Here is a 12,385-nt window from a genome sequence, read left to right on the forward strand (position 1 = left end):
GTGGGTTTTGCACCCAGAGATCCCTAAGCTGGCTGGAAATGTCTGCTGCAGTGGTTAAACTTCAGTATATCTTGGAGCACAATAGCATTCTTTCAACTAATGTGCCGGTATTCAAAAAAGAGAAGCAATTCTAATAAGATACGTTCTGATGCAGCAAATACGATTCAAAATTTATGTATGATTAACAAGGAATTTAGGTCAGATGTAGAGAACAGAGGAAATCTATCTTGAAACACAGATAATTCTGCCTTGAGGCAGGAGAATAGGAAGGTACCTTCTCCGTATTTTCTCTGCCATAATTCTGTGACTCTGAAAAGCATTTAGTACATACACAGACCAACAAGAGCCCAAAAGGGAAGAAAAAAAAAAAGGCTGAGATCGCCTTTTTCATCCAAGTAGAGAGTCAGAAATAGTACACTGCTACTGTATTGATCTGATGAGATCGGTATTGGATACTGCTTATCTTTGACTTGTATGTGTAATTAATTCAATTTAATTAAATTTCAAATTAATTAAGCTGATTTAAACTGGAGAAGATTTCCTTCTGGAATAAAGACGAGTTACCCTTGGTGGAAGAGGATCTGGTCAGGGCATACTTAAGCTAACTGGACGTACATAAGTCCACGGGCCCTGATGAGATGCACCCACGAGTGCTGAGGGAGCTGGCGGATGTCACTGCAGGGCCACTCTAGATTATCTTTGAAAGATTGTGGGGACAGGAGGAGGTGCCTGGGGACTGGAGGAGAGGAAATGTCACTCCTAGCTTCAAAAACAAGAAGGAGGACCCAGGGAACTGCAGGCTGGTCAGCCTCACCACAGTCCCTGGGAAGGTGACGGAGCAGCTAATCCTGGAAACCATTTCTGGGCACATGAAGGGTAGGAAGGTGATTAGGAGTAGTCAGCATGGATTCACGAAGGGAATTCATGCTTAATCAACCTGATAACCTTCTGCAGTGAAGTGACTGACTTGTTTAGGTGAGGGGAGAACAATGGCTATGGCCTACTTTGACTTCACTAAGGCTTTCAACACTGTCTCCGGTAACATCCTCAGAGCTGATGAAGCAGACAGTGAGGTGGATTGAAAGCTAGCTGAACAGCTGGATTCGGGGGCACAAAGTCTAGTTGGAGGCCAGGAACTAGCGGTGTAGCCTAGGGGTGAAAACTGGGTCCGATCCTCTCTAATATCTTCATTAATGATCTGGATGATGGGGCAGAGTGTACCCTCGGCAAGTTTGCAGATGGCATGAAACTGGGAGGAGTGGCTGATGCTCCAGAGGGTGGTCCTGCCATCCAGAGGGACCTCGACAGGCTGGAGAAATGGGCTGGCATTGAAAGTCCTGCCTCTGGGGAGGAACAACCCCCTGCACCAATATACGCTGGGGGCCAACCAGCTGGAAAGCAGCTTTGCAGAAATGGACCTGGGGTTGAACATGAGCCAAGAACGTGCCCTTGCCACACAGAAGGCGAATGGTATCCTGGGCTGCGTTAGGAGGAGTGTTGCCAGCAGGTCGAGGAAGGTGAGCTGTGAGGTCAGATGCTTGTGATCTCAAGAGCCCGTTTTTAGCAAATGTGAGGATAAACTTTCCAAAAGATGAGAAAACATGCTGTTGCTTACTGCAAGGTGCCAACAAGCAGAGCAGACTGTCAGTGCACAGAGACTAAAGGAGGAGGAGCAGTAGTGCACAGAGGATCTTCATGACAAGGCCTGTGTACCATTCCTGAAGATGGGAACGGTGAGTTAGAAAGGCTAAGGTTAGGTTAGGACTTGCTGGTACTGTTGTGAATCTCTGAAGCCCGGAGCTGAGAGGATCAGCCACTGACTTGGACAAGAGATTGGGGAGAGCAGAAGACAGTGTGCAGGAGAGGCAATTCCAGTGGAAGCACAGGGAGTAGATTGCAGCGTAATGAGCCAAAACCTGAGAGACGGGACCTGTCTGCAGAGCTCTGGTCAAGTGGAGCACAGTTACCAGCAAGCTGGGCTGAGCCCTAAGGTAAGGTCTATGCCAGTTCTGAACTGGCTGCTCCAGAGGTGGTGAGCACCAAGTGGCTGCCCTCCTGCTCACGGTAGAGCTCGGTCTGAGCATGTACAAAGTGACTTCAGCCCTTCTGAATCCCGGCTTTGGAGACTTCTGCTTCACGTGGTTGTTCACAGAGAGGGAGAGATCTTATTTTGCAGTGGGATGCTGTGTTCCTGGGTAGCAGTTGGTACATGGCGGCTTTGTCCAGACACACAGCTGACTTCTGGCTGGTGTCTGTCCTGGTCTAGCGGGGTGTTTCTCTTGAGTTGTGAGCTCAGAGCTGGGAGCAGTTTTCCCGTCTTCTCATGCAGTGTCACTGGGTACTGTGCAAAATCATCATGGGATTCCAGGCAGCAGCAAATTAGTCACCACTGCACTGTCTTTGGAGGATCAGACTCGAGAGCTGCATGAGTTGCTTTCTCCCATTACTGATCTGACTCCTGTGGTTGACTCAGCTGTCATAAATAAACCGGCATTTTGTGCGGCAAGATAATTGTAGCTCTGCAGGATATGCTTTGGAAGCCAGGTGCCTCCCTCCGGAATAGCTCTGCCTGCAGTTCTGATGGCAGCAGTACCTGCTCTCGTGCAGAGAACAAGTAGAAGGAGGCAATTTTTTTGTGCATCTTTGTTCTGCACAGGGGTATTCAGGGTAGCAGAACAACTGTGGACTGTTCAGAGAGGGTTGCTGCAGAATTTGGGCAGCATCAGACTTGACTGGTGAATGCTCACTTTTTTCCCCTCAAAATGAACTTTCCCAAGTTAAGCAAAGCCTGAATCAGATTTCTAGTCATCACGTATGGCTAGAACTGTCTATTTTGGAGCAGCCTAAATGCTGGCTATGAAAGTGATTAATTCTCTACATATCTTTGTTACTACAGTAAAGTCTGTTGTCTAAAGCAGCATGTTCAGCTGATAGTTTTGCAAGTGTCAGAACATTAATTTTGAGTTTGTTTTCTGTTCCAGGTGATTACGCTGGTTTCCCTGGATGTGGCTTGCTCAGGCTGCACAGCACCTACCGTCACGATCTCAAGATCTACGCCTCAGATGAGGGACGAGTTCAGATGACAGCAGCAGCTTTTGCAAAGGTCCTTCCCCTTTTTTGGGCATCTGTTAGTTCTGCTGTATTAGTCTTCAAATATGCCAGTTCTAAAGGAGAACCTCTGGTGATGAGGAAGGAGCTGTCCTAGGGGCTTCCCCGCTCTGCTGGGAGGATGGTGGTACACTAAGCTAATAGCAAGCGCGTGGGGCGGTACTGGAAATCCAGTGTAGCTGCACATGCATGTTACCTTTAGTATCCTGTCCAGGACAGGACTCTGACCGGAGAAGGAGTTATTTATGGAGTGTTGCTGGTGTTTGATGTTAGAGCACATCAGACCTGTTGCTGAGCATTAATTGCCTACAAAATGAGTGTTTCTTGGATGACTGCCCAGCTAGAGGGGTTATTCCTTGACTGCTGGATTTCAAAGGGGAATGAAATGCCTTTGGTGCAGTGTGGGATGGGGACTGGGAGGAGACAGGTTCAGCAGTTAAGGCTTGAGCCAAGGTGGTGACCTTAGCTGTTTTTCAGAGCCTCTGCTGTCTCAACATTTTCCAACAGAGTTGGCTGCTCAACAGTTGCCTGGACAAATCCGGGGCTGCTGCAGGCAGAGCTGGCCTGTTGTCTCGAATGGCTCTAGAAGCATGCCAGAGTCACTGGTGACCGTAGGTGCTGTTGCTGTAAAACTGCTCTTCAAGGACAGTTCAGATTTTGCTCAAGTTGACTGAAGGCTGGCCATGAAACTACCAGAAATGTTTGTGGCTTGGGTTGCATATAGCTGAAATCTTGTCCTGTGTTGCTTTAGGGTCTGCTGGCCCTGGAAGGAGAGCTGACCCCCATCCTGGTGCAAATGGTGAAAAGTGCCAACATGAACGGTCTCCTGGACAGTGACAGTGATTCCCTTAGCAGCTGTCAACACAGAGTGAAGGCACGACTGCATGAAATCATGCAGAAGGATGCTGAGTTCTGTGAAGAGGATTATGAAAAGGTAAAGCACCTGGGTGGCTTTAATGCTTCCTGTATCTGGAAGGAGAATAGCATTGCTCCAGCAGTTTGATGTGAAGCCTGCTGGTATGTGAACAGCAGTTTGGTTAGTCTGAGATCAGTTCAGGTCAAAATGACGGGATATAAACAGAACTTAGGGAGGGAAAGGGCAGGTTAATAGCCCCTGCCTTTCTCCAAGTGAAAATCCTCAGTGTTGCTCCACTGTCCCCTTCAAGAATCGTTATGGTACCCTCCTCTCCCTTTAGAAGTCCCAGTGCATTTTATTCTCATGGGTGTGCTAAAAGAAGGGTCCTTGTGGTTTATTGCATGCTGCCCAGAACAATCCCAGTTGCTGTGGACAGGGACTACGCCTTGCCAGAGTTTAGATCTGTGCTCTGTGCCTGTGTGAACAGATCTTTTGGATACAAACCCTTTCGTGGTCCTGTCAGTGTCTGATAACTGCAGAGTAGAGAGCGTGGGCTACATCCAGCACAGCAGCCAGTAAAAGCACTATAGCTGCTTCTCCAGCAAGTCCCTAAAACTTTTTCTCCCAGACTCTGAGATCTGATTACTGAACTGAAATCCATTACCATTAAGGAACATATTTATCACCTCAAAGAACTGCTTAAAAATTCTATGAAGCCCTTCTGCTGAAGCACAGAAGCGAAGTGAGACAAGAGTGGATGTTGTAGGCGGAGGGAGGTCTGATCTGACAGGATCACTTGTTTGCTCCCTCTGACTTTGGTCCTGAGGAAGTTTTTAAAACATGCCTAACTACCCCTAGGAATAGGCCAGCTTATTACGCTCTTCTGGGAGCACAACTTTTGTACCTAATAAGAAGGCAGTACAGCTGCAAAAGGCAGCCATTTTGTGTTCCCGGTTTGTAAAGGTACTAACTCATCTCTGCTGGTATCTCCTCTCAGCTAGCACCTACAGGCAGTGCTTCTCTGCTCAACTCCATGACGTTTATCCAGAACCCAGTAGAGGTCTGTAACCAGGTGTTCACCCTGATTGAGAATCTCACCTCCCAGATACAGAAACGTCTGGAAGACCCAAAATCTGCAGGTGAGCATCAGAACTGGGAAGTGTCTGGAGCAGATTCATTTATTGTTGCATCTTCAGAGCTCCCAAACGCCACTATGGTTTATGTTTGTCTGTAGCAAAGAATTCTAAGGTGAAATTCTGTATGTGCTGTTGATGTAGAAGGCTCCTATTCCACATTCAGCTGTTACAGAGAGGTGTAATGTAAAGGAAACGATATGTGCATCTTGGGTTTAGAGTGAATGTAAGCAGCAGCAGCATAGCCTGGAGAGGGATGCCTGATTTTTTCAAGCATTTGCTGGAGGGGAGCTCAAGACTCTAACCAGCAAGTTTTGCGGTCATGGATTTGCTCACCTCTAAGAACTTTCCTAATAACAGTGCAGAGGTTTTAAAAAGGCATCTGTGGGACATTTCACACGATTTATGGCAGACATAAGCCAACAGGCAAGCAGTTTCACTTTTCTCGAGTATTTCGGAAGTAGCTTATTGCTGCAGGTTAAAACTCCATGCAGCAGGTCCAGTGATGCCTGTGGGCGACGTAATATTCGGAGCCCTTCTGTGCTGGGAGAAGTCAGTCCTAGCTGTCACTTGAAATCTAGCAGCAGTAGTCAGGACGTGAATGTGGTTTGGTGTTCTCTGCTGTTTAGACCTGCAGCTGTACCACAGTGAGACTTTGGAACTGATGCTGCAACGCTGGAGTAAGCTGGAGCGAGATTTCCGCATGAAGAATGGGCGTTACGACATCAGCAAGATCCCCGATATCTATGACTGCATCAAGTATGATGTACAGCACAACTGTGCGCTGAAACTGGAAGGCACAGCTGAACTCTTCAAACTCTCCAAAGCCCTGGCAGATGTGATCATACCCCAGGTATAGCCTGCCTTGCCTGCGTGACGATGTCTGTGGTGTCGGTTTCTGACCCTTTCCCTCTCTGTTTTTTTCTCAATTCTCTTGCATGTTACCTCAAGGCAGCGTATCACAGGTATTTCTCAGAGATATCTCTTAGTGTTTGTATAAGGCCAAAACCATTTATGACTTAAGATGTGGCCGGGCTGGCTTCCTGGGTGAGGATTCTGACAGCGTCAGAATAATGAACAGCGGACCCAGCAGCTTGTCCCTGTTCATCGTAGTGCATTATAGCACAGCTTCGAGCCGAGCGCGTGTGCCGTAGCAACATCCCGTTCCCCACAGACGAGATTGCACAGGGGAAGAGAGATTTCTGTGTTAAAGTGAAGGCTTGTTCTGGCAAGTTTGTTATTCTTGTCAAGCTAGAACTTGTTCAGTTTGCGAAGTTGGCTTGCTTCTCAGCAAGTTTGTGCCCATGAACACGGGAGGGGAAAGGACGGCCACGTGCAACCGATCTCTGTATTCACCGCTGTTCTGTCCCGCTGCTGGCAGAAATGCTTCGTTTATATGGGATGAGCTTCTACCCACAAGGTCCAATTGCACTTGTGCCTGTGTAGAGCAGAAGTGGTCTTCTAAACTTTTTCACGTTGTTCCTGATGAGATGCAGTTTGGCTGTTTCCAGCATGGCACTTCAAGTTTTATCTTTGCAAATAGCAGTTGTTGCATTAATGCTCACGCCAGGTCAGGGTATAAGTTTGTGTGTCATGAGGGGAGGTTCCCTGATGGTATTTGTGCATCTCAGCTGTTGGAAGGATACCACAGTCATGTCTAGACAGATTGGGATTCTTGGAGGAGTCTCTGTCCTCTGTTACCCTCTGCAATATGCGGGGAAAAAAATGGTGCTGAGTGACACTTCCCTTTCTGCCCTTGCTTAAGTGCAGCGGTGCCTGTGGACAGGCCTGTTGGAGTCCAGCCTCCTTTCACGTGAGGATGTGGCAAAGAACCAGGGCTCAGGGGTATCTGTTGTTTTGTTCCTGCAGGAATATGGGATTAATAAGGAGGAGAAACTGGAGATTGCTATTGGCTTTTGTCTTCCTCTCATTAAAAAGATCCAGCTGGACCTACAGAGAACCCATGAAGATGAGTCCGTCAACAAACTACATCCCTTGTAAGGATTGTGCTGCATGCTGCTGCTGGTGGGGAGGGCAGCTTTGGAGCAGTGTGTGGGGGCCACGCCAGAAGGAGGCACTGAACATACGCTGAAGGACACACCAAGAGGGAGGCATGTTGGTGCTCCTAGAACGAGAAGGGAAATGGAAAGGCCCATTGAGACTGCTGAGCGGGAGCACGGTGCCGCAGGAGCTTAAAGCCATTGTAGTTGGATGGTGGTGCCTTCATCCCTGTCTCTGCAAGGGGCAAGTGCTGGTATGATGAGGCCACCTCTGCCCCACCCCGCATCTCCATTAGGATGCCGTAAAACTCGCTGCTCCTGTGCCCAGTGCTCTCACTGTTTGTTCTGTTCCTGCTGCTCTTTGACAGTTCCCAGTGTGGGGTTCTCTAATTCCATTAAGCGTGCAGAGATGCTGCTGTATGATAGATGGCAATTCATTAGCAGGCTGTGAGTAACACTGGGCTGATTTTGGTTTAGGTACTCAAGAGGAGTTCTGTCACCAGGTCGCCACGTTCGGACACGGCTCTACTTCACCAGTGAGAGCCACGTGCACTCTCTGCTCAGTATCTTCCGCTATGGGGGGCTCCTGGATGTAAGTGTCCCAGCAATGCTCACAGAGTAAGCCTCCCTGCTTTTTTTCGGTGGCCCTTTCCAAGGCGGACAGTGTATGTTTGTAGGTTGCCCCTGTAGCCAGCTCCCCCAGTAATGGTGTGCATCAGTGGCCTCTGGCCAACTCCGTCTCTGCTGTGTTTGCATGCTGCAGCCTCCTGCCTTTCTGGCTTGTAGGAGGATTGTTCTTCCTCAGTCCTGACACCGCCTGCCTTGCTTGTGCAGAGGCATGTTTTCTCCAAGAGCTGTCCTGCTGGTTTCAGATGAGTAGACCACTTACCTGTGTAGGAGGATAGCAGTATGAGGCAATGGGGATGAGGGAATTTCTCTCTTCCTCCTTCCTTCGACCCTTTATTTCAAGAGCTTGGCCCTGTTATTTAGTGACTTTCAGTCAATTCTAAGTCAAGAAAATCAGTTAGCAGAGGAAGTGACTTGAGGTTGCAAATGCATAGGGGGTGCTCTCTACCAGAGGGACAGATGGCACATTTTTAGGGGACTAACTCATCCAATCCAACCTTCACTTGCTCTCCTAACCTGCTTCCTGAAGCAATTGGCATGCAGACCCTGAGGAAAGCTCTGCTTTAGACTCCTCGAGAGGCTCTCAGATTGATCTTCCCATTTTTAAGCGTGGTGTTCTGAAATGCCTTGTTTGGGCTTGCTTAGCAGGCATGATTTCTGATGTCTGTGGAAGTTCAGTGTACCTACAGGCAGTGATCATGCAAGTACCTCTGAATTGCTCACTGAAGAAGATGCTCTTTATTCCCCGACTTGAGTGTCAGAGGATGCTGGGTTGCCAGCACAGGGATATTAGGCTGCATCTGGGTTCGTTTGTACCGGTGGGGTTCATTTCACGTCCATCAGGGTGGTGAGACGCTCCACAGCAGCATGGGTGGCACTGCAGGTACGGCCATTCCCTAGCAGTGCTGGGGAAGCAACGAGGGGTGGGCTGCCCGGCCTCGTGGAGCCCAGGGGTCCGGCGTGGCTCCGTAGACTTTTCATTCAGCATCGTGTAAAAGCAGCTGCACTTGGTCCCTTATTGAGCACAAGTTCATTCCTTATGCTTTTTTTGAGTTTTCTCGAAAATACTGCATTCTGTAGGCCACTTTGAGAACGACTGTGTCTGGGAGCCTGCCGTGGGCTATGCTTTTCTCCAGTCAGCATGGCACAGGGGGCTTGCAGCTGGATGTGCTCAGATCTGCACGTGGATTGTACGGGTAGCTGTAGTGTCCCTCTATGCAGTTGCTCCTTACTGTAAGCACCCCGCCCTCATTGCGAGGTCACCTCTCTTCGTGCAAGTTAAGCAAGGTGTTTTTTGTCCTGACAATGTTGTTATCTTGTGGAGAGACAACCTCTCTCAGACGCATTTCACTGAATGCTGCAAGGTGTCTGCTGTTGCTTATTCCGTGCGACTGTTTATGTGTATATATCAGGAAAACAAAGACCAGCAGTGGAAGAGAGCCATGGACTATTTGAGTGCTATCTCAGAGCTGAACTACATGACCCAGATTGTTATCATGCTCTACGAGGACAACAACAAGGTGAGGGATGTAGCCGTAGGATAAAACCCTTCCTGCCGTGGGGCAAGGCGCAGTCCCCGAGAGATGAGTTCAGCCGGGAAGTTTGTAACCTGAGCTGTCTCCGCTTGTGAATAAAGATGGACAGATCGTTAACACAACTGCTAGTTTTTATTTTTAGGTGGGAGGCAGTGACCCAGTTAATGCTTGTTACATGTAAGCAGAATGCCACCCTGAGCAGTAATGCCAAACTTAAGTAATCGATACTGTCTATTTTAAAGCATTTCTTAAAGCAAAGTAATTTGCTGCTTCTTAATCTTAATTACAAATGAACAGTAGGAAAAAATAAATAAAAAACAAATTCTATTTGGCAGTTTTTTCCAAATATTTCTAGAAAATATCCTGGAATTCCACATTCGCAAACTTTTTTTATTTTAAAAATATACTGATATAGTTAGGGAAGTATATACTGATATCTTCAGGAAGTAAGGAGAATCATTTAAAAACCAGCCAGAATGTGGAAGCTGATGGTGATGACCATAGGTAGGTTTGGCACCAAACTGCACGTACTGAATCCAGGTCCTGTGCTCGGGTCCTGTGGTGCGGGAGGCCGTAGCGGGCGAGGGGAGCAGTCCCTGTCCTCCATACACCGTAGGGTTAGGATCTTGCGTTCACAAAGCTGATGTGGGGTTTTAATGGTAGAAGTGAAATATTTCCTAGTCCTCTTTGTCAAAAACAACCCCAAAACTCTGAATGGAGCTCTTAGGAATGGTGTAAATCTGTTAGTAAGTAGAGATGGTGAAACTTTTGGGTTTACATCATTAGTGCCAGATACTGCAAAAGCTCTGGCTTCCCCTAAGAAAAACAAAATTAATAGTAGAGACAGTTACTTAAATCTTGGAACAACCAGACTAAAGGTCCAGGAGGGAACCAGTCTCTCCCTGCCCCAGTGTGTGCTGGTTTTGCAACAGGAGTGGATCAGAAGGGGCTATGTTTTAGGTTTGTGTATATGTATATGTGTGTATATATATATATACACACACACATATAGCCCAATTCTGTTTCGGTCCTCTGGTGGCTGTTGTTACAAAATAACAACAATTTGAATGCCTCAGCTGTGTGCTAATAAGGGCTGTCCTTTTGGATGAGACAAACCTAGAGCCGTTATGTTCATGGTTTCTCGTTGCTTCCGCTTTCCTTCCAAAAGGATGCGCTTGGGATGCGTGCTGCACTGGCATGGCAGGGTGGCCCCGGTCCAGACCATGGCCTATGCTGACGTGGGACTGATTTTTATTTATTTGCTTATTCCCCGTGCCTCACGTTCACAGGACCCATCTTCAGAAGAGCGTTTCCATGTGGAGCTGCATTTCAGCCCCGGCGTGAAAGGCTGCGAGGAAGACAGAAACGCGCCCACGGGGTTTGGCTTTCGGCCTGCCTCCGCGGAGGTGAGCACGCTGCCTGGGCGCAGGCTGCCCTGCTGCGGATGCGGCGAGCGCGTCGGCAGCCTTGCTGCTCTGCCAGGCTCTGCTGCCGTCCCGTCTCCAGCAGCAAAGTTTTCTCTGACCTTTCTCTTGTGGCTGCAGGCGGTTAGGGGGTGGTGTTCCCTGCCTAACTCCGAGGGTTTGTCAGGGCAGTCTTTGGGAATGCTGGTATCCTCCTGAGCTCGGCAGAGCTGGGAGGTCCAAGGCTGGAGTCAGTGCCTGGGCAGTGCTTGCAAAGGCCTCGTGCCTGTAGGTGTCAATGTTTCCCTGCTGCAGAACGAGGACAAGAAAGCAGACCAAGGCAGCCTGGAGGACCTCTCCAAAGAGAAGGGCATCGATGAGCCAGATCGTGCGCAGCAAAGGTCTCCGCAGCCTTCCGAGCCGGTCAGCATTCAGCGAAGATCACCGCTGATCAGGAACCGGAAGACAGGGTCCATGGAGGTAACGATGCGATGGCGCCCTTGTTGTTCAAATGAAGGTCTTTTGCTTGGTTTTGGTTTCCTGGCATTCCTTTTAACGTGCCAGAGTTTGAGTTGATTCTAGGAAAGGATCTGCAGAAGTTGAAGAGGGATTTTTTGGAAGGCAGACCTCCCAAACTCTTCCTCATTGAGGAAGAACAGGGGAACCGCAGGTCAGAGGAATTGATGAGGAAGAGCAAGTAAGGAAATGCCTGAGAAACACAAGAATTATTTGGATTACATGCTCTGTAGAGGCATTAACGTAGCCAGCGATGAGATTGCGTGCAACCTCTTCACCTAGCCACGGTGACATCTTTGCCTTCCCTTTAGACTCCAGCCTTTGCCTCTCACGGTTCAGCTCCACATTTCTTGTTCCAGTCTCCCATCTAAGATCTCATGCAAATCGGGGGTCCCTGCTGACTGGTGGTTTTATTGCAGAGTGTTTAAGCTGTCACGGGGTTTAGAACTGTCCCGTTCACTGATCTGCTAAAGTAACAAAGATTGATTTTACTGTTCTTACTTCTCTCCTTCGGGGCCGTATGCGTCATAAGGCTAGCTTCACAGTCAGCAGGTGGCTGGCACCTTCAAAGTGCTCTAGAAATTGCCCCTCCTTTTGGAGGGGTTTCACAGGCATTTTTACTCTCTGTTTTCTGCACCAGTGAGAGCAGAGAGTTAGGGCTTGAGGTATTTGTTAGCTGGCTTCCATCTCTATGTCACTCATGATGTAATCTTTGCATGCAGTACTCGGGGGCTCTTTGTAACAGGCACATACTGAGTTAAAGGGGATATACTTCCCTGCTGCTAAAGAGGAAGTCTGTGTCCCAATGATCCCAGCAAGAGTCTTGGGAGACAGGGAGCTCAGTACACGAGTCTCTTCATGCTTTTGAAACCTCCACTGTTCCACAACCCAACACAAACTTGAAATTATAATTGAGTGTGCACTGTCACAATCTTGGCATATATGACAACCTTTATGCTTCTTGAAAACTGTGATTTTAAGGAAGAGACGTACTTTTCCTTACCTTCAATTGATGCATAAAGGCTTTTGAGACCAGTGGGTGACGTAGAGCACGGCACTGATTATACTATCTGTCTTTGCAGGTGCTATCTGAATCTTCTTCCAAATCAGGAGGTTATCGCCTCTTCAGCACTTATTCCAGGCAGTCTTCTGAGATGAAGCAAAGTGGCTTAGGTACTGTACTTGACCTGTAACCGGCCTGCTCACC

At 48.3% G+C, this 12,385-nt stretch overlaps 1 protein-coding gene across 1 annotated transcript in view; it reads left to right on the plus strand.

The window, feature by feature from the left end:
- The window catches only part of PPIP5K1 (diphosphoinositol pentakisphosphate kinase 1), a gene marked incomplete at its 5' end in the record, with an annotated part of 45,095 nt that overhangs the window by 11,036 nt on the left and 21,674 nt on the right, over positions 1–12,385 (plus strand). Inside the window, 10 exons of the mRNA XM_082321028.1 lie at positions 2,982–3,103; positions 3,860–4,042; positions 4,962–5,103; positions 5,727–5,950; positions 6,967–7,094; positions 7,575–7,689; positions 9,137–9,244; positions 10,549–10,665; positions 10,978–11,142; positions 12,261–12,351. Coding sequence (XP_082177154.1) covers positions 2,982–3,103; positions 3,860–4,042; positions 4,962–5,103; positions 5,727–5,950; positions 6,967–7,094; positions 7,575–7,689; positions 9,137–9,244; positions 10,549–10,665; positions 10,978–11,142; positions 12,261–12,351 — 1,395 coding nt within the window. The remainder of the gene's footprint in view (positions 1–2,981; positions 3,104–3,859; positions 4,043–4,961; positions 5,104–5,726; positions 5,951–6,966; positions 7,095–7,574; positions 7,690–9,136; positions 9,245–10,548; positions 10,666–10,977; positions 11,143–12,260; positions 12,352–12,385) is intronic.

This window comes from Platalea leucorodia (genome assembly GCF_965183815.1).
Source record: "Platalea leucorodia genome assembly, chromosome: 9".
Taxonomy (NCBI): Eukaryota; Metazoa; Chordata; class Aves; order Pelecaniformes; family Threskiornithidae; genus Platalea; species Platalea leucorodia.